The sequence below is a fragment of the Loa loa genome (genome assembly GCF_000183805.2).
Source record: "Loa loa unplaced genomic scaffold supercont3.81, whole genome shotgun sequence".
Lineage (NCBI taxonomy): Eukaryota > Metazoa > Nematoda > Chromadorea > Rhabditida > Onchocercidae > Loa > Loa loa.
The window spans coordinates 137,238-157,982 of record NW_018108261.1 but is presented as its reverse complement, the minus strand read 5'-3'; the positions used below and the strand labels follow the sequence as shown (position 1 = coordinate 157,982).

General features: G+C 33.4%; 2 protein-coding genes across 2 annotated transcripts; both read right to left on the bottom strand.

Moving 5' to 3' along the window:
• Positions 1–35: 35 nt before the first annotated feature.
• LOAG_02192 (myosin VIIa) lies at positions 36–3,767 on the bottom strand (the record flags this gene model as incomplete). The annotated part of the gene is made up of 9 exons (XM_003137730.1): positions 36–218; positions 611–687; positions 843–996; positions 1,102–1,358; positions 1,714–1,835; positions 2,113–2,297; positions 3,099–3,245; positions 3,515–3,628; positions 3,750–3,767. The coding sequence occupies 9 exons, from the start codon at positions 3,765–3,767 to the stop codon at positions 36–38; spliced, it is 1,257 nt and encodes a 418-aa protein (XP_003137778.1).
• A 1,704-nt stretch (positions 3,768–5,471) lies between these two features.
• Positions 5,472–19,557, bottom strand: LOAG_17484 (niemann-Pick C1 protein). The gene is made up of 26 exons (XM_020450145.1): positions 19,507–19,557; positions 19,035–19,268; positions 15,893–16,088; positions 15,487–15,571; positions 14,808–15,140; positions 13,987–14,232; positions 13,633–13,799; positions 13,306–13,435; positions 13,047–13,190; positions 12,397–12,485; positions 12,091–12,288; positions 11,866–11,938; positions 11,620–11,718; positions 11,262–11,474; positions 10,455–10,598; positions 9,974–10,072; positions 9,615–9,749; positions 9,360–9,449; positions 8,354–8,544; positions 7,848–7,966; positions 7,569–7,692; positions 7,115–7,321; positions 6,562–6,793; positions 6,372–6,485; positions 6,118–6,280; positions 5,472–5,844 (listed from the first exon to the last, which is right to left on the bottom strand). The coding sequence occupies exons 1-26, from the start codon at positions 19,529–19,531 to the stop codon at positions 5,708–5,710; spliced, it is 3,987 nt and encodes a 1,328-aa protein (XP_020306227.1). The 5' UTR covers positions 19,532–19,557; the 3' UTR covers positions 5,472–5,707.
• Positions 19,558–20,745: the final 1,188 nt, after the last annotated feature.

Here is a 20,745-nt window from a genome sequence, read left to right as displayed (position 1 = left end):
GAATAGAATCAAGTTTCAGTAAATTGAAAACTGAATTACCCATTCATAGCCTCATTGATCTTCTCAACAATACGAAGGAAAAGTCGATGGTAGATTGCTTTGACGAAGACATCCCGTACATTAAGAGTTTGTTCAGCATTCAAATACGAAACAACCCGTTCCATTCCAATCATTAAACTTCGACTTGTCAACGCATTCATCAATGATTGCTTGTCCATCTTTAAAATTCATCAATCTTTTGAAATTATCTGCTCAGATCTGTGATTAACTGTGAAGAAGCTACATGTACTTTGTCAACTCTTCCACAGCACACTGAAATGAGCTAATGATCATTGAAACGAACTACTGACCATCGAAATGAGCTACAATGATCATTGAAATGAACTACTGGCCACTGAAATGAACTAATGATCTGTCTGATGTATTGCAGTTTAACCCTATCGTTGTCCGGTAAATTCTTTGAGGGTTTTTTTTTTTTTTCCTTCTGAATGAACTCATCCGATTCATTTTTCAGAAGTAAATCTTTAAATCCGGTACTATCTAACTGACATCTTCCATTTCATTTTCAACTAAAAGAAAATGAATTATTTCGTATCATAGAAAAGCATACTGAAAGAAGATTAGCAATTCTTCCGATTTCAACCGTATCTCTAATTTCCGCTGCTTCCATACCGTTAATTGATGTAGCTGAAAGTGGAATTAACTTAGGATTATGTTTTTTTTTTTTTTTTGACAGGAACAATTTATCTGAATCTAAAGTGTAAATGACGTATCAGCAATTCCAATTTGACAATTGTCATCAGAGTGATCATTTCACAATTGTCAATAATTAATTTACTTACCGATATATTTAATATTACCAGCATGTAATATTGCAGCAAGAATTTTGAAAATGGACCAAATTTCGGAATCTTTGAACATCAAAACTTTCATGGAAGAACGAATTTCGACCAGATCGGCTGCATCATCTCGGCCTTCCACTTCTAGCGCACCACCCTTCAACAATCACTCATATGATGAAGATAGTATCATTTTATAAGTCGATAGAGGTGATAAATGAAATCTGATACAGATAACGGATATGGAAATGGACAAGCCAACCTGATTCAAGTAATAGAAGTCACTGGCATTACTTAGGGACAGTTCTTGCTTCTCCGATGCAGTTAAACCAGCTAGGAGACAATAAAATATATGATAATTCCTTTCATCTAACGCTTGCGAAACGACCCGTGATTTTTCCAGTAAATAATGCTCAAATTTGACACTTTCAATTGCCCCATTACATGTGAAGCACAGATTGATATTACGTCCAAAGCGTGACGAATTGTCGTTTCGCATCGTTTTCGCATTTCCAAACGCTGTAAATTACTTCTATCAAAGCATTAAATTCATCTCCCAAAAGTAACACGATTATGGTATTGTACTGAAAGCTTGAAGTGGTTTAATTACTTCTAAGTTAATTTGCGAAATGATCACACAAATCAGGAACAGAAATAAACAAACAGGTAATACCTGATACGGAAGAAAGAAAAAAAAAAAGGAACTTCCTGCAAATGCTATATGAAATCCATCGGTTAAAAATGAATTCTGCTGCGAAATGTCTTGTGAAGAAGTAGTTCACATGGGAGTTAGTTGGTATGAATTAAATGATTAAATGTATCTTTTGGAAACTTTAAATAGTTTAATGAATTGTCTATGGAATGTAGAAAGGACCTTCCATAATTGGACTTGCTTCTAAAACTTGTTGTTCAATCCAGGAATGTTGGCCAGATACGGTTGCCAGAAATTGGATAATCAGTTTTGCAGATTCTGTTTTGCCTGAACCTGATTCACCACTGAAATTAGTTGTAGTTAATAAAAATAAATTCTGATTTCAAAATTTTAATTTTAAACATTGATTAATATGTTATATCATATGCTATCACTTAGTTTTATATTGTCAAACGTTCAAGAAAATAGCGCCAAAGTAATTTGGTTAAATCAATTCAACTGAACTTAAAATACAGTACATTTAAATTGATAGTGCAATTCTTTTAACTCTTCCTTAAATTCATAACCTGATTTAATCTTTTTTTTCCTTTTCAAAATATGAAACAGTTAACCTGAACTAACCTAATAAGAATACATTGATCTCGATTACTTGATTTCATATTGCAATAGGCAGAGTTAGCAATTGCAAAGATATGAGGCGGAAGCTCACCGATCCGTCGATTACGGTATAACCGAATTTGTTCTATTGAATAAATAGGCAAAGGCATATTTGGATTTACTGCTATTAGTATAGAACCGACGTATGTCTGTAAAATTCACTCTCTGAATGCGTGAACCCAATTACTGCAATTAAATCTCAAACTTCAGATTCTAATTAAACTCTAAACAATATCCAAAAGTTCTATCTGTTTTTGTTAAATGTATTGTTTATATGAGCCTATAAAAATGATAAAAATGAATCATTTATTGTCATCGGTCATAGAGCTTATTGACTATTTTGAGCCGAAAGTCCTGGTGTCCTTCAATTCGATCATTAACCTTTGGATTTAAAAGTGATGAACAAATTTGACAATGAGAAAGTACACGATAAAAAAAGAAGGAAAGAAGAAAGGGAGATAGAAGGATGAAATGAACTACTATAACTATCCGTACTTAGTTTGTTCATCGAATCTTTACTTACTGATAGTTCTTGTTTTTTATCATTTTCTGTTTCTCGTTTAGTACGTGTTTTAACCTAGAGATAGAAATTCTAATTTAAAATCAAAGAGAGCATGAAATTGAAAGAAACAAAGATATCAAATAATGAAATTACAAAAGGAAAAATATACAGATATCTACTGTTGCTATTCAAACTATGTTATGAAATCTCAGAGTATACCTGAATTTAAAAGTAACCCTCTGAGATTAGATCTAATCTTTATTATGCATCATTATGTTATTTTACAACAGCTTAATTTCATATTCTTCCTTTTCAATTTTTTCTTAACAATTTTAAAGTATTATCACTAAGTTAATAAAGTGATAATAGCAATATTCATTGATGAATTTAGATTTAATTAATGCAAAATAATCGATTACTGATTATATTTCTTAATATTATAACATACATAGATGAGCTTATTGCTATAGCGCACGAATAAGTTTCGAAGTAATGCAGCTTCATGCAAATCACCTAAACTGATCATATCTTCAACACCTTGCACTGAAGTTGCATGCATCATACGATAAGGACGATCTATTGGTAACCAATGCTCCTGAATAATATACGTCAGAAAATAAAACTATTTGAATTAATCGGAAATTTAAAATAATTTTCCGGTAAGTTCTGGATAGAAATTTCTAACATATTTTAGTTTTAATCGTCATAAGTCATTAAAATAGAAATGAAACTAAGGAGCTATCAATAATTTCATCTTATCCGATAATATTCATGAAACTTTGTCTGCTTTAATATTAAATCATAATGTTAAGAGAGAATGATATATCTTTCTTATTAATAGAGAGAAAATAAGGGAAGAATTACCTGGGCAAAATCATCGATCACCCTGAATTTGTCATCCTTAATCTCTAGAATTCGTGCACCGATTGGGCAAATGAGTCGACTTTTTGTAATGGGTTCGAGCCATAAAAAGTCACCCTATAAAAGAATGGACAATAATTTATGGTTTTATACAATATGACTAGATTTTCAGGTAAAAGATTCATATATCATTAAACTTTAACTTTATCAATTTAGGTAGAAATATATGATATCAGACCTTACTGAACTGAACCATCCTTTTAGCTCATTGGATTATAATCAATGAATTCAGCAAAACTTAGAATTAATTAAAATCAGATTCTTGTCGTGCTGATAAGTAATCCTGAAAAGGTACTTGTAACAAGAGATACATTCCTTCTTTTTGCACTTAATATAAATAAGACGTGAATACTAGCGTGAATGTTTCACGTACACGTGTTGTCAGTAATTTATTCGCCTTTATTTATCAAGCAATACCTTTGATATCATTCCTACACCGTGACAAATAATTCATATTCAAAAAGGACATATTACGGTAAAGTAAGAATGTATGGAAGAATTTATTCTCAAAATTTTTTTTTTTTAAATAATAACTAAAAGTATTTAAATGTGTACTATTATGAAGTGAAAGATAGCAATTAGATTTATTGATAATGAGCTGATAATTCTCTTTTTAATAAATTTAAATACTGAATGAAAAAGTACACGTCAAAAGTACACGTCAATATACGTAAATACAAAAACAAACGTAATATACACGTAATCGGAATTATTTGGATTTTATAGATAATTGGAAAAGAGAAATAAGTTTAGTTGAGAGGAAAGGAATTCCTTAAATGGGAACAGTGATACGATTCTTCCTTCTTCTTTCTATTGAAGAATTAATCAGTGCACACAATACACATTCATACCTTTCGATGCTGTCACTTACAACGGACTCGCGACATTCTCATCTCTGAAGGTCAAATCCTATCTTTCTTTGCCTATAAATGGATCATTTTGTTTATTGAATGAATGATGGACATAACTTTATGGATATCTGATGATGACCACTTCCATTTATCATGCCAACTCTTTCCCCATCCAATCCTTTCTATTTCATAATCATTATTCCCATTTGGACAAACCTTTCACCGCTTATAAGTGATCTTGGATGATTGTAATAGATCGATAAATCTATTAAATGTATCAGAAGGATTTTAACAGGATTGGTCAATCGATTTCGTCTGTAATGGTATTTACTGATGATAGCTTCTAAAATCATTTACAATTAGATCCAATAATATAGCAGTTAGCCATGAAATGAAATATTTCTTAGGCTTGGCCATTGAACATTCAATCCCAGCATTACTCCCAACTTTACAGGATATTCGGTTGTTGCCAGAACACTTTCTTTTTTGTTTCTTTAAAATGATTTTATTTAAGCATTGGTAACAATTAATTATCGCAATAAATTGGAAATTTTTAATGGATACAATCATTTTGTAGCGCTTTTTAATGGATAACTTCCAGTAATAATTCCATCAAATTATTAGTTATCTTTGATGAACTTTGTACAGTAAAGCGAATAATTCACAGTAATTTAAGAAAAAAAAAATGACCAGCTATTTTGGTTCAAATATAACATAAAGCTGATATATTTTTTGGAATGCACATTTTGATAAAATTTTATTCGAATTCGAAATCAACTTTTCTAACTCTGAAAATACCTTAAAATGGAGAAAATACCTCATGAACTTTTGCTGAAATGCCTCTGATCTCATCAAAACTGAAAAGAAAAAAAAAAAACTACTAGAAAATGTGCATTCTTTTGAATAAAACGAAACCAAAAGATATTGAATGCGAAAAAAAAAAGAGAAATAATTTAAAAGTGATATGAGGCACGTCACTCAAGATAAAACAGTTCAGATGAAACGAACAGCTAAATTAACAAAAAACATATTGCTGTAATTTACACATTTAACTTCAGCTTTATTGATATTGTAATGATGTGACTGATACGAAATTAGATGAGGATATTTCAAAAAAGAAATTTACAACTCATACTACTTTGCTTCTTATTCTTATGCAAAATTTTAGACTACCGAGAGAAAAAACACTACTAATCGAGGAGAGAACCTGAATAAAGCCTAGAAAATGAACGAAAGTAAGAGACTAGAAGGAATGCACCAGTGAAGAAATTAAAGATAGGGTTGTCTAGAAAACATCTGGAAGTGGTGAAGGATCACAGTGCTTCGTGAGACATGTTTTCGTTACTGTACCGCTACAGTCATTTATGCAGCAACTTTCTGATCGTGTCTTCATGATCAGTTTGCGCTTATTCATCGGTGGTCCTATAATTTTTCAAAATTCGATTAATTTCAATAAATCTTAGTAGAAGTGGCCGGAAAGAGTGGATGAGAGTATTAGTTGAAAAATTCAGCTCCGCTACTGCACATCCAGTAAGTCTTGACCGGTCAAGGTGCGGGAAACACCACACACTTTGAATGACGTACCTTCGGAACATTAATCACTCTTCAACAATGATGCACCCTTTTATACTTTTTATGATGACTACGAGCTGAACTATTAGCTCTACCGGAAAACAGTAAGAGAAGATCACTTACCGATATAGCTGAGTAAAACAGGTAAAAATATGAGACCGTGTGATGCTCCAATAAGTACAATGCCAAGGAACATACGGAAGTAAAATATTTTGAAAATTTGGGAATGTGCAAATGCGAGGACCAGTATTCCGCCAAACTTTGTAAGTGTTATTCCAGAGAGGACCTGCAAATGACAAACAGCTTATTTTTCCGTCTTAAAGTAGTCTATACCAAAAATTTTAGAAACAGTTCGAAATTTAAATAAAGGTACGAACCGATGATCCCATACTTGCAAGAGAATGCCGAGCACGCATCAAACGATCCGGATGAACGCTTAGTGCAAATGATCGAACGATGTGCGAACAGAATTCCACCGATATTCCCACTGTCTGCGAAAGGATATTTTAAAATTTTAAAAACTAATTTTTTTTAGTTCTAAACAATGAAAAATTCTTAAAATCTCACCATGACAAGATTAACAACAGAAACAGCATTGAAATCAATACTCCACCAATACATGAGACCAATTAAGTCAAACAGAACACAGCTTATTGTAAGATCAATTATGAATGCAGACCACGGATCAAGGCCGAGAAGCACTGTTGTGACCGCAAATATAGCTACTAAGGAGAGTACTAGCTGGATGCATGCATCCATTACTATCGTCGTATACTGCTCATAGAAAACGTAAAATACGCTGCAAACAAAATTTCGTGTATAAAAATGTGAAAGGTTATCAGGGTCACTTCGTTGCAATAATTAAAATTTAACATTTAAAAGGTGAATTGTATTACTTCGAGATTCCATTTTTTGAACATACAAATGATTAGCGGATGTGCTGTTGGCACCACTAGCTAATGGTTAAATTCAACTTCGACAGTCACAGCAGCATTTTCCCTTCCTTAATTTCGAAGACTGCAATTGGCTAGACCAAAGATCTTTCATGTATCGAATTTTACACCATATTCTCAGCAAATTTGGTTTCTTCAACTAAATAAATTAAGGACTGCAAAATGACCTGTACGGAAATACTTCTATAGGACATCGTCCATCCCTGTCTTTGTTTAACATAGCTGTGATGTTGGCAGCAATACGGCGAGCACTAGTCATGGCATTTATGAAATCTGATGAAGTTTTCAAAACTGTATGATACGTCATGAAATGCGAAGACAAGATTCGGCCACGCCTAGATAACTTAACGGCTGAACCGTATGCTGCATGACCTCTGAAAACACAAACACTGATTTCGAAAAAAAAGAAACTTTGAAAAAGCTCATACCGTACTTCTAGAAATATATAAGAGGCAATACTACATAGATATATTTGAGTTGTCCAGAAGAAAACCAATCCTTTTCAATTTTCAGCATGGAAAGAATTGACCTCTTGGGACATCCACACAAATGTATGACAGCTGATCACGACCTTTCATAATGCACTTTTGCACTGGTTGAAATATAAACGCAGAAAATTACCCTTTGGCACATTTGGTACTTGGATTATTGGAGAAGAAGTGCGTGAGATGATCATAAAACAGGTCTGAGCGAGGTCTACCATCGAGAAACTCCACGTTACAAGGGATGCAGTTTTCTGAATTCTCTAAAATTGTACCAAATTGATTGGCGAAATCCAACATCCATTAGAAAATTGTTGTTGTTAAGAGATCATCTGATAGTGTATCGCAGCAGCAATGAAACATTAAAATAAATTGTAGCAATTATCAATTATGATCATAGAAAATAATACAATTTTACCGATGGAGGAGCAAAAGGTTTCATTGGGGAACATCCGACAACATGGTGGATCACCGAAGGGTTGTAACCAGTCGAAGTAATCGTCGAGCCAGTTCATTGCTGGATAAGCTACATAAGATCTGTAACAGAGATAATATTTCGTTAACAGCATTTAAATCAGTGGACTGTCAAATTTTCGAAAAAAGCAAAAACAAAACAGTTGAAATGTTATTGATATTTTTAGATGATAATCTCTTTGAATATTGAAATTTCCTACTCAATTGATACATCCCAACAAAACAACTCTTTAATCTTCTCAGCATCCTATCATCTGTTTGAAATGTTAAAATCAAAAAAAAATCTGTAAGTTTTTGTGAAAAAAGGTATATTGGATATACTAACAAGAGAAGTGAGATTTGCCATTTTATGATCACATTGATTTTGTGTCATTTCCACTAGCAGAGAAATATTTTAAAAGCTTTCAACAACGATTCAACTAGAAACTGAAAATACATAAATTATTGCACCTATTTGACCACCGTGCGGCATGGGCGATTTGAGCACCCAATGAATCAGTGGCACAACCCGAACCGGAGCAAATTTTGTTGTGTTCATAAGGATCACTGAATTCCAAATCACCTTTGATGACAAAATACACTGGTGGACCAACTGACAGAAATCGATCCATCGATTTGAAATAGGAAAAAACATACGAATCCTGTAAAAAGCTAGCATATATCACTATAATTAACATTCTTTCCTCAGTACTTCCTCGTACGGTATTTGTGGGTAAACCTCTCCGTTTTCATAATTTTGTCGATTCATATTTCACTGCTACCAGATATCCCGGAATGGAAAATTCAATCTCATCAGTGCTTTCTTCTTTGCTTAATAAGCAATAAGAGAAAGAAATTAAGAAATGAAGAAGAAGGAAGTATTTATTTCCTGAATCTTCCATATGCATACCAAAGGAAGTACTGCTGAGACACTGATCGAGTTACAAAGATGAACTGGAATTAAAGATGAATGGAAGGAAATTTTCTCATCGATGAAAATTCTTTCAGTGTCATTAGTTATTCTTTCTTTTTATTCAGTAATACGGAAATGAATGAATGAATTACTTCAGTCATTGACTTCGGAATGTCTGATTCATTCAGAATTGATCAGTTCTGAAGAAGGATTCGTCGGAGTAAGTGATGACTTATCGTTTATTCGATCATTTTTGGCGATGTCTTTCATGGCTAAAGATGATCGAACTAACGATAAGTTTTGCTCAGTAAAATAGTATGAACAAGTGATGAGAGAAGAACAAACAAGAAAACGAGAAAAAAGCAGGGAAAGATACGAAAACAGAAAGAGAGCCAAAAAAAAGGAAGAGAAATTTGTTGAACCAATATTTAGTTGACACATTAATGTTTAGGTCTTAGTTCCAGGGTGTCAGGAGCCCTAAGCATAAAAATGAATATAAGAATTGCTGAAGCAATAATGTCGTCTGTATATTCCTTTTAAAAAAAAAGAAATAAATTGTTGTACCTCGGGAACTGCCATTTTTTGATCAAATCCAAGCGGTATATTGCCTATCACTGCGAATGAGCTACACAGCCAACCAGCAAATAAAAATATCTAAAATTAAGGCAAAATCTAAGAAAATTGCTTAGAAAAAGAATCTAGCTATAAGTAAGCCAAATATATATATAGTGGCCTACCTGATTGTATGTCTTTAAATATGCAAGAAAAGTATTCATTTTCATGATTTCATTGAAAATTTTATTATTATATTATCCTTACCACAATAATTCGAACGAATTTTGATAGCAGAAAAGGTGCGTAGTAGTTACTGAACAGGTACAACATATAACCATCATTGTTAACACTTTCAACGGTTGTTATCTGACGACAACAACATATTTCTGGCCTACCATCCTAAATATTCGCAAGCTTCTCAATAAATCCATAATACTGGAAATGGTAATAAATACTGTAAATGATGGTACTACAAAGGAACAATAGTCACCAACAACAGAAACATTTTGATGTGACAAGTTACCAAAGATTGCTGGCGGATTAAAAGAGAGAGAGGGAAGCGACACCACAACTTCATAATGTAAGCAAGTAATGCATTTCCATGAAAACAGAAACAAATCTACCTCTTCACGTCGCACGTCAACGATGAATATAGCAAGGAAACAGGTTATTTGTAGGAAAAAGTTGAAAAATATCGCTAAAGCTGCATATAGCGAAAATACCTAAACGAAAAAAATATACACTATAAGAGGCAAATTTCATAACAAAATCTTGAAAAATCAAGCAAAAATGCTGGCAAATAGAAAACTATCAGCACTGCCTTCTGGGTATGTTTAATATTGGAACAAGTGTCACAAGGAGTGTTACCTTCTTTCAACTTCAACAAAAACTGCTATCTAATGCATAACACATCGTCGTAGGCACTAACTTAGAAAGTAAATCTTAAAAATATATGAAAGGCTGAAATTATATCTTCTTTCTTCATTTTTCTTTAGACAATTCATGAATTGTTCGTTGGGCAAGGGAGAATTTCAAGAAGGGATAATGAACAGAAGTGATCTGAGAATTATTTTCTGAAAATCGTGGGATTCATTGAAAGATTACCTTGACAGCAGGCATTGAAGATAATGCTCCGACGAAGAAACATAAGCATTCGGAGAGCGATGATAGAAGCATAGACGGTATCACTTCGCCACTTATACGTGAAATTCGCAAATGTAATGGTTCCGACAAAGGTTCCTCGGCTCGCTGAAAAATTTAGAGGGGAACAGAGCTGAATTTTCATTGGAAATAATGAAAATTATAAGATGGTTGAATTAAAACATGAGGACAAAAGAAAGTTAATCTATGGAATATCATTCGAATGGTTGTGATAAGTGATAAGTATAGCTTTACTTTATATGTTCATATTGTTAGATATCGCATAAAGCATAACAGATACTCTTTACTTTCTGAGTCGCAAAATGTCACACTACGTGTCCTTCCACATTTCCGTGTGCAAAAGTTAATAATGCAATTGAAAATAAAAATATATAAGAAATGCTTGCTACTTTTTCACTTTAATTTTTTCCAGTTATTAAACGTATCCTTGAGGCATGTTACTGTTACTGTAGACAATGTCTTGATTTTTTTTGGTCTAAAAGTCATCAATTTTATGTGAAACAAATAAACCAAAAGAAGAGAATAGACATTTCATCCTGGTAAACGACTCTATCGATTGTATGAGATGTAAAGGCAATGCTTAACAGATTCATTTCATGGTTCCGATCTATCAGGAACTGTGTGGGAAACATCATAGGAATATGATAGGGCGAAATAATCAAAAAGGTTGAAAATTTGACAAAGATTTCTCTGTGAATGCAAAAAGGAAACAATGAGATTTAATTAATGAATGGTAAACTTTAATGGTACCTGATAGGCATGTACAAAAATGAAGATGTTGTCGACACCTACGGCAAGTACTAGAAATGGTTGCACTTCCAAGACAATTGTCGTTGCAGGGATGCCATAGAATGCATATAAGCCAATGGATGATGTGACTGATAAGGCAACAATTATAACACCCGCAGCACCAAGCATTATCTTCGAATGGACAAGTAATGTGGCCAAATTGTTCCCGGTCACCTGTTGGGAAAGAATGACATGTAATTTTGTCTCAAACAACAAAAAGGAGAGGGTCTATTTGAGCATTAGACGGCCTTTTAGATTAAAAAAAGAACAAATACCTGCTGTTACTGCCCCAAGGATTAACACAGTTGGCGGAACTAACCTGATATTGCCCTAGTGCGAATGCAACATAAGCAAACATGAAGATATAGCTGATAAGTATGGTGAAGACATCCGATTGGCTTTCTCGATCTATTTCATCCTGCATAAAATATGCAATGTAGTATTGATTCAAATTCTTAGATGAGTATAGGAAGGGAAAATTAACGTGAGATTCTTGTGCTGAACAGAAATAGATTAATGAATTCCGGGCGGAAAACATTTATAATGAAGCAGTGATAGAGCAAACCTGAATAGAACGTTCGGCCATGAATGATATCGCGTAGTTTTGATGCGAAATATTCCGAAGATAAAGGATAAATCTTAAGAAAAAAGTAACAATATAATTTGGATTTTCTTACCATTTCAACAGTTAACTTCTTTTAAATTTAAATTTATGCAAAGTGATATGTAAATTCCACTTCGTTGTATTTTGGAAGAACAATTTTAGCTTGATAAAAACTGAAATACTAACACTTTTTCCCATGCAGCAGCATACTTATTTTCCGCAGCGGTGATATGATTGTTCAAAAGAATTGTGATAACAATACCCCTTGCACTATCCCATTGATTACTACTGTTGAATTCACCCAACACAACATACGGTTGAATGGGTACACCAAATGCAGATAAGCAGGGGATACCGAGCCGAGTGATTGTCTGATACGGATTCCTAAATTAAACACTTTTCCCTCTTTTGGGTGCTATTGAACTCCAAAACTACTACTCTGTTTGAACTTGCAAAACAATGAAATTGCAGTTGGAGGAAAAAGTCACTTACTGAGCGCATGTCATGATATGATCCAGATAATCAAACTGTGAACCACTCCAGTCATCCACGCTTGTCTGATTCAGAAGTGTCATATTATTCTAGTAAAAAAAAAAAAAACTGCCATTCCTTTGAAATATGATAGTAACATAGTCACCCCTGGTAGATTACTCTTTCGAAGTACTCAATTTCACGCAGTATTACTGAATCATCTGATTATATTTTTAAAGTTTCATCAAATTCTCAAAAATTCCTCAGTAAATTTAGATCTTTTATCTGCCTATGAAGGCTTTCGCGAATGAAATTTTGATAATCCCTACGATAAATATACGCTTTGTAGTATCCAAAATCGCATACTTCAACGTTTAGAAATACGAATGAATTGATTTGGCATCCTGACATTTGTGGAATTTTTTCTTTACAATACTCAGAATTACTTAAGGAATAAATTGGGATAAATTTTATAAGAATTTGAGCCGAATTCTTTGCAGTAATTGCTTCGAGAGCTTGGTTAAATTGTCAAAATTTTAACTTATAAGATCGTAACTCAGGATTGATTTCTTAATAGAACAGTACTGCAGGACATTCAATGAAATTTTAATAAGTTCAATACGATTAATGGAAAAGTTGGTCCAAATAAATAAAAATAACCGAAATGTAACCTGGAAATAATTGAGTACAGTCATGATTGCACAATTCTGATTATCAGGTATCATCGGTTTGTAGCACACATCAGTAAGTGTCACCTTACGACCGTCTTCTGCTATTGCGACCAAATCTGTCACCGCTTCTTGCAGCTGTGCTACCTAAATACCCAACAAGTAATTACTTTTAATTCTTCAGTGAATTATAATCACATTTTAAAGGACAGAAATACAATTTAATGTTGAGTTTGTTGCTAAGAAAAGATTAAGAAAGAACTTCTTGAAGGAATGCTTTTCGTAGTGCTGGGCCATAGAAGCCAAGTTCGAATAAGTCCGACTGATTTTCATGTGGCCAGAATGACTGATCTCGTGGGTATATGATCAATTGTTCCATGCGATAAAATGGTCTATAACCTTTCTCTTTAAACAAAAATCATTTCCTAAGAGTGGAAATTCCAATCTGATGCAAGTTTCTCACCGAAAAGTAGATGATTCTCTTACTAAGTGCTTCAGCGGGAATGGAAATGTGGGAAGAAATGAGTGAATCGATTCGGTTAATATGAAAATCTTTCGGAAAAAAAAAATGAAAACATGACAAACTAACCCGAATTCGTTATCAAAAAAGTATTTCTCGCTACGTGCTCTACTACTCCAGGATGACCAAAGTTCTACCGGATCTGTAGTGAAACGAACAAAGAGCATACCACTTGAGCAAAGTACCGCAATAAGTATACCAAACATAAATACCGCTAACGGGTGTTTAACGCATAGCTGAAAAGAGAGGTGAATGATTTAAACTTTTTAATATTTAAATCAGTTTCATTGATAAAATATCTTCTACAGGTCCACTATATGAGTAACATGAAAAGATGAATGGTAGAAATTTTTCCAAACTTTTTGTAATTTCATGGTATAATCCAACCTATTGTGTGTTCACAGAGTTTGCTATCAATATTACCTCTCCATAATGAGCGCAAATCAATTCAAGTTGTGACTCGATCCATGATCCCAATGTATCAATTGTACCTAGGTCAGCATCATCTAATGTTCCACCGGTTGGTTTAAAATCACTTAAATCGCTATCCTGACTTCTTTTCAAGCTATAATGCATTACCGCGAAAAAAAGTACCGCAAAGCATAATCCACCAAATCCAAAAAGTGATAAAATTAGCATACAATCAAATGATGCGACATGACATTCTCCCTGAAATTTTGTAAATTTGTGATAACACAATTATTAATAAGGATCGTAACCTTTACCAATAAGGTACTTTAATCTACTCTCTGATACCTGCAATTTTTCTCGAATATTCTTTGCATTTTCAGTAAGCTCAGGTTTTAACAGAAATTGATAATGATAGAGATGTAAGCGAAATAAATGTAAATTGTGCCGTGGAGAAATTCTGTAAGCGAAAAAAAAAAAAAAACTAGCCGCTACGGTTCGAAACCATTTGGAATTTTTTTTTTGATAGCTTGCATATTTCTAGCTAGATTCTGCTTGATATGATAAAACATGAGGTCAACTGCTGTCTAGTATTCAAGAAAAAGGAATTACTCATGTCAACAATTAGTTAATCGAAAGCAGAAAGTTGAATAGAATTTCGCAAATTTCGAAAAACTTTTTTCGTACACATACTTCAAGAAGTTTTAAATAAATTGATACCACTGAACTACACCAACTTTATTTTGCAAGGTATCAAAGTGCAGCAAGCTATCTTGATGTTGATGTAAAAAGATTAACCTTTACCTGTGATGAATATACACGGAAGCAATACTTACCTGTGTGATAAAAGGAAAAGGTGATTCGGCAACGCAAGACTGAGGACAATCCTGACAGGAACATGGAGAGCCACTAGGATGAGCTGCTTCTGAACAGAGAAACACCCGTGTGGTAGGTGGGTTAATGTCAAACACTGTAACATTTGAAACGTTTAGTTGACCTTCTTTTACGGATTCGAGCAAGGAAGGAGTAGGAATGAAATTGATATGAAAGGGTACACCGATATCCTCGTTGTATGTACCTAAGAAAGTGAACCACCGGGATATGTCACACTCGGTGATGCTTACGCCACACATGAAACTAAGTGCATAATCCGTTCCAATCGCTCGAACCTATAAAGTCCCAATATTTAACTCTAATTTATCGACATGTGAAGATGGCTGTGAAATAGCATCTTTCAATCATAATTTCATCGATATTCACTTATATTTTTCAAAATTCAAAAAAAAATTTCATTCGAAATTAGTATAAAGAGCGTTTTATTTTTCGACGACAATTGTATTGCTAATAATTAATGGCATGAATAATGAATGCGATAAGTGACAACTCCGCCAAATTCATATGTCTGCTGCATTTTCAATAAGAAGCGCAAACAGACTGTTTATCTATGACAGACTTGCAAAAAGCAAGCATAAGCGCTGATTACTTTTAAATTAGATGTCATGTAAGTTAACTAACATCTTTGCATGATTGAAATAATCCATCTGCGTAACTGTCTCGTACGTAATAAGCAACTTCTGTGACGTACTGCGTTTTGTTTTCCCTGTAAATCAAAAAAATTGAACATCCGACCAGTTCTGTTACAATATCAGTAGCTTAATGCCAGAACAAACGGTAGGAATTGCTTGCAAGTTGTAATGGAAGAAGAAAAGTGAAACCGATTCGAACACAGTTCAACTCCTCCCAATTCGCTTTTGGCAGAGAATTGCGTTCGCAACCCATAAAACACTACCTTATGAAAAAGAAGCTTCACGAGTAAGAAGGCGCCTTGGGTTGGCCATTTTGATTGATTGATGACCTTCCGATTGGCATTTCTAGGCTCATTTATACGGTGGAAACAATGAAGAATTTGCGACACGCTTACACGAGATATAAATCATCGGTAGATGCAATGACCCGTACAAAATTCGCCTGGTTTGGTGAGCACGTGAAGTCACACCATAGCTGTATAAAATTCATCAAGCAACTTGGACATCGCGCCAGGAATTGTCGTGGCAGTGTCATTTGCGTATCCAATAATGCCACCTGCTTTTCATCACAGCAAAATTCTTCATTGCCTCCTGAAAGTAACCTATCCAGTGAGTTTATACTAGCTCAGTTACTAAATATTTCACTGAACTCTTCTCCTCATTTTGTCACCATCACAACTTGACCATAAAGAAATCAAATATATTATTTGGTGCAAATCATATTCCCCATTTTGAGCATGTTGTCACGTTGAACGTCCCCAAATTCATTGCCGACAACTAGCATACAGCCATAAATTAACAATTCCACAAGTGAAGATGTTACTTAGTTTATGGCTCATTTTCATTTTCCCTCTTTCTTTTGAGGTAGGAGTTGGCCACTTCAACTGCTCCTCCTATTAGTCCAACAGAACAGCTTGTGACTTTTTGGCTCCTTGTCTACTGAATGATTGGAAAGTAACCATTTGGCTATAATAACGTGTCCTGTCACTGCTATGCAATACAGTGAGCGCTAATGGTATCGCCACTGATAATGAAGGCATATTGAAATGACCCGAGAGATATCCATCTGTCCAATCATTCACAGATTTACATCGCCACTATTAACGTTCATGGCCACAGCCATCTGACCTACTTAATTTGCTTATTGACAGTTCAAATCAATAATATTTATTCTTTTCCTCTTTTGTTGAGAGATGCAACTTTGGCAGAAATAATTCTGCAGCCCATTCTTCTTTTGGAAACATTCAGACAGACCGATCTCGTCCCCGCGGGGTTCCCCCAGATTATGCTATCAACTGTCCATCTGGAAAGCATGAAAAAGAACTGAGATAACACAAGGAAGCAAGAAAAGGCCAAAACTTTCACGTAAATGTCATACTAAGACAATTCACTGACAGACAGACAGACACACACACACACACAAACATATATATTATGTGATTTCGCAGTCGCAAAGGTAGGAAAGTTCGTTTAAACTTTCCTCTTGTTTCATCATCTCTTCTCTTTGGCAGCTTCCGGGAAGAGGAAGCGGGAGATTTGAGAGAAATGAAAAAATAAAAAAAATGGGAAGATGGTGGGGAAAAGAAGCGGGCTTCCTTCTAACTTCTTCCTCTCCCAGTCACCGGAAGCGTAATACTCCAGAAGATTCATAAAGAATTTTAACTTCCTCTATAAATAAAATAAGCCTGACCTATATCCGTAAGTCTCATCTCACAAATGTCAACGATGTTAAAATATGACCCTTTCTGTCGAAGTTTAATCTTCATTATCACAGTATATCAGTATCATAATTCATCATTATATTGATCGTAATATGCAAACTTGCTTCTCTTCCTTATCCTGAATATAAGAGAAGAATCCTATCCTAGGAAAATAATCCTATCATCCCAATCCTGAATAGAGAATCCTATCATCTTTATTCTGAATAGAGAATCCTATCATCCCTATCCTGACTATAAGAGAACTTATTAGGACAGTACCTGAGTGATATCAATGATATAAACTTTAAAAATTGATATCATCATCGGTTTTCTCAGAGATCCTAATGAAATTTTAAGAATTCTTTTATTTTTGAAGTTTATCTACTACTTAGAAATATGAGAATATTTCTGTTGCAAAAAGCTGTATCTTTTAATTATTTTTAAAGTCTAATTATTTTTTAATCACGAAAATTCGACCACTTTTTTAAACAAAATTTATGAAAATTTAATTTAAGTTTCAACAAAATTTAACTATTTGCTCATATTTTGATAAATTTTTCGTTCTATTCCATAATCGTTTCATTATTCATTTATAGGCAGAATTAGGCGATGCATAAGAAGCTTACAACCTGAAATTATTACTGGATGCCTAATGCTACTGAATGTCCTCAAACAGAAGAGAAGAATTTCAGGAAGAGTAACGAATTACATCTGAAATGTATATGTTATTTAGTATATCGAGTGGATGTTTTGATGAAAAATTCGATGGATAATTAAATATGAGAAATAATTAGCAAAGAAGGGAAAGGAAGGTTTACGTCAATAAATGATCGAAATGGACGAAGAGAGAATTTCGAACAAAAAATCTAAAGTTTCATATGGAAAATTCTTAGTTCCCAGAAATTTCATCGTTAAATGATAAGTGTTTGGTGTTCAATCAACAAGGGATCTCAAAGTTAAACAAACTGAGTATGCAAATTTTGATTGAGAGAAATAATATGTGGAACATCCAGCTAGTATGTCCAATATATGTCTTCTCTTGGCCAGGATAATTGATCTTGAATCACTGTGCTTAATTAGCTAGAACTTTGCTTTGAGTGCTACACTTAACTTGGCTTTTGTCATTTCCAGCCTTAGGCACAAATTCTCAAGTGATCATTCCATTAAGTATTTTTGCTTATTTTGAAAGAAAAATAATACTGCGAAGCCAACAAATTATGAAAATGAAATTATTTTTTCAAAAGAAAAAGGTTAAAATGAGGCAGTGCAAATTAAATGAAAGCAGTTTTGAGGGGAAATAAAAAAAAAAAGCAAACAAATAGGAGAGGAATAAACGAAAAAAAATTCGATTAATTAATTAATTAATTAATGTCATTGTGTGATTACGAAAGATATGTTTTCCTTTTTTTTTTCTCCTATTTTCAACTTCGAAAAATAACTTCTACGATTGATAGTCAACAAAGCCCGGACAAGAAACCCCGCACCGCATTGTCACTCTCATGACCCTAACCAAAACTGTCTTCTCCATTATATTTTAAAAATGATGGTCCTATTTACACTTCATTCTTTTACATTCTTTCCATTCAATCTTCGGGTCTTTTAATATTATTTCTCGTTGTATCGAATCCCTTAATATTATTCCTTGTTATGTACTCTAACAGAGAATCGAATTATTTCATTGATTAAATGAGATCATTAAAGTGCATCGGTAAATTAACTTAATTTAATCTTTTTTTTTTTTGGCTTTAAATATTTCATTTAACTGAATGTACCATTTATTTTGGTTTAAAAAAAAAAAAAAAGAGAAAGATAGAAATATGATAAATATTAATCAAACCTTGGAAGAGATGTGGACACAATGATTTCAACGTTTGATGATGTTTTTCCACGGATATACGTAAAGGTGATCCATGATAAGGACATGTTTGATGCATATCACCACGATGTCCACATACACCACGCATGGAGCATTGTCGTACCATTTTTGCAGTAGATGATGATACACTGATGCTACTACCATGGTTCACATCACCACGTAAAACTTGAAAGTAAGCCACAAAAACAAGCTCAACTGCAAGTAGTTGTCGCATATGCATATTAATTTTGGCGATTATGCAAATTTTTCTCTGCCAGCATAAATTTAAAAAATTCTCATAAATTTATCGCTGCAGTTATAGAATGAAACAAAGCGACACTGTGACAATTATTATTTCGATACAGAGAGAGAGAGAGGGAGAGAGTAACATATGAGAGACAATGTCGCGTAAATTTGAAAGGAATTTGTAAAAAAAAAAAGGAATAAAATTTACGAAGAGAAATCAGTGGTAAATTCATCGAATGGTGGCTCAATGCCTTTGAATTGTTCTTATAATTTGAATTCGTTTAGCAATTGGATGGAATAAAAATCGTAACAAAATAATCAATATTCTTGATAAAACGAATGATTAGTTTTCATCATATGGGACCACTTATTTAAATATGTGCATTCCACGTTTCAATATCGAAATCCGTAGTAGTAATAAGAAAACTCTGCAATAAATTATTGATAATGATTTTATCAGAAGATAAAAAAATGAAAGTAAAATTAGCGTACGTCAATTGATTAAAGAAAGATTGATCGATTGGATAAGATTACCTAAATGATTAATACTATTTGATTGATTAAATGTTTGAATTAAATTATGGAATGAAAAGATGCGGCAAGAATTTACAGAAATTTCGTACCGATACCGCATTTGCAGAAACGATGTATAATTCTGTCATCCGCTCATTTTTAAAATAATTATACCAATTCGAAGCAATGCTAAATGATCATTGATCGTTTTACATATACATAAGGGATATAATAATATTGATCATGAATCCGATCGTGTATATAACCAATGAGATGATGCAGAAAGTGTAAGATTTACCATTTGAATCAATTTCACTTTTGATATTTTCAGAATGCAGAATAGAAGAAATTCCAAGAGATGAATTGTATGGAAGTAATAGTTCAGTTCAGTGTAAAGATACCATCAAATTGCCATCATCATTTCATTTCATTAATTCATGTAAACGTTCCACAATATGCAAATAATGTTCGTGCATCCTGATACGATAGAACATGGAAGAATCGTAATAATTTCAGGAATATTTAATAATGCGAAATTAGTTCATTACAATTTCCTCTTTGCACTGATTCAATTAATTCCAACCATTATAGGCATTTTATTTATAAGCTTAGAAATTTACAACATAAACTATACGCAATATTAAGGGAAAAAAATCACGAATTTATGAAAATTTTTAGATGAAAAATACCGGAAAAAGAAAAAGAAAAAGTTAGGAAGTATTTGTTGTAACGAATATGAATGAGAATATATCATTTCTCTTTTTCTTTTTTCAGTAAATAAATATTCCTATATATATTCAAACAGCCTAATGTAATCCAGACCGATCCAGTTCAATCCACATCATTTATCGATCAAATCGGTTGATATTCAAACAGCCTAATGTAATCCAGACCGATCCAGTTCAATCCACATCATTTATCGATCAAATCGGTT

What these genes read in the sequence shown, in the direction of transcription:
- LOAG_17484 (XM_020450145.1), bottom strand. Translation starts at nt 19,531, where the DNA reads ATGAATTTACCACTGATTTCTCTTC. An exon ending in TTTTTTGATAACGAATTCGG is followed by an intron (nt 13,436 to 13,632) that starts GTTAGTTTGTCA and finishes GAAAGGTTATAG; the next exon opens with ACCATTTTATCGCATGGAAC. An exon ending in CATATCATGACATGCGCTCA is followed by an intron (nt 12,289 to 12,396) that starts GTAAGTGACTTT and finishes TGTTTAATTTAG; the next exon opens with GAATCCGTATCAGACAATCA.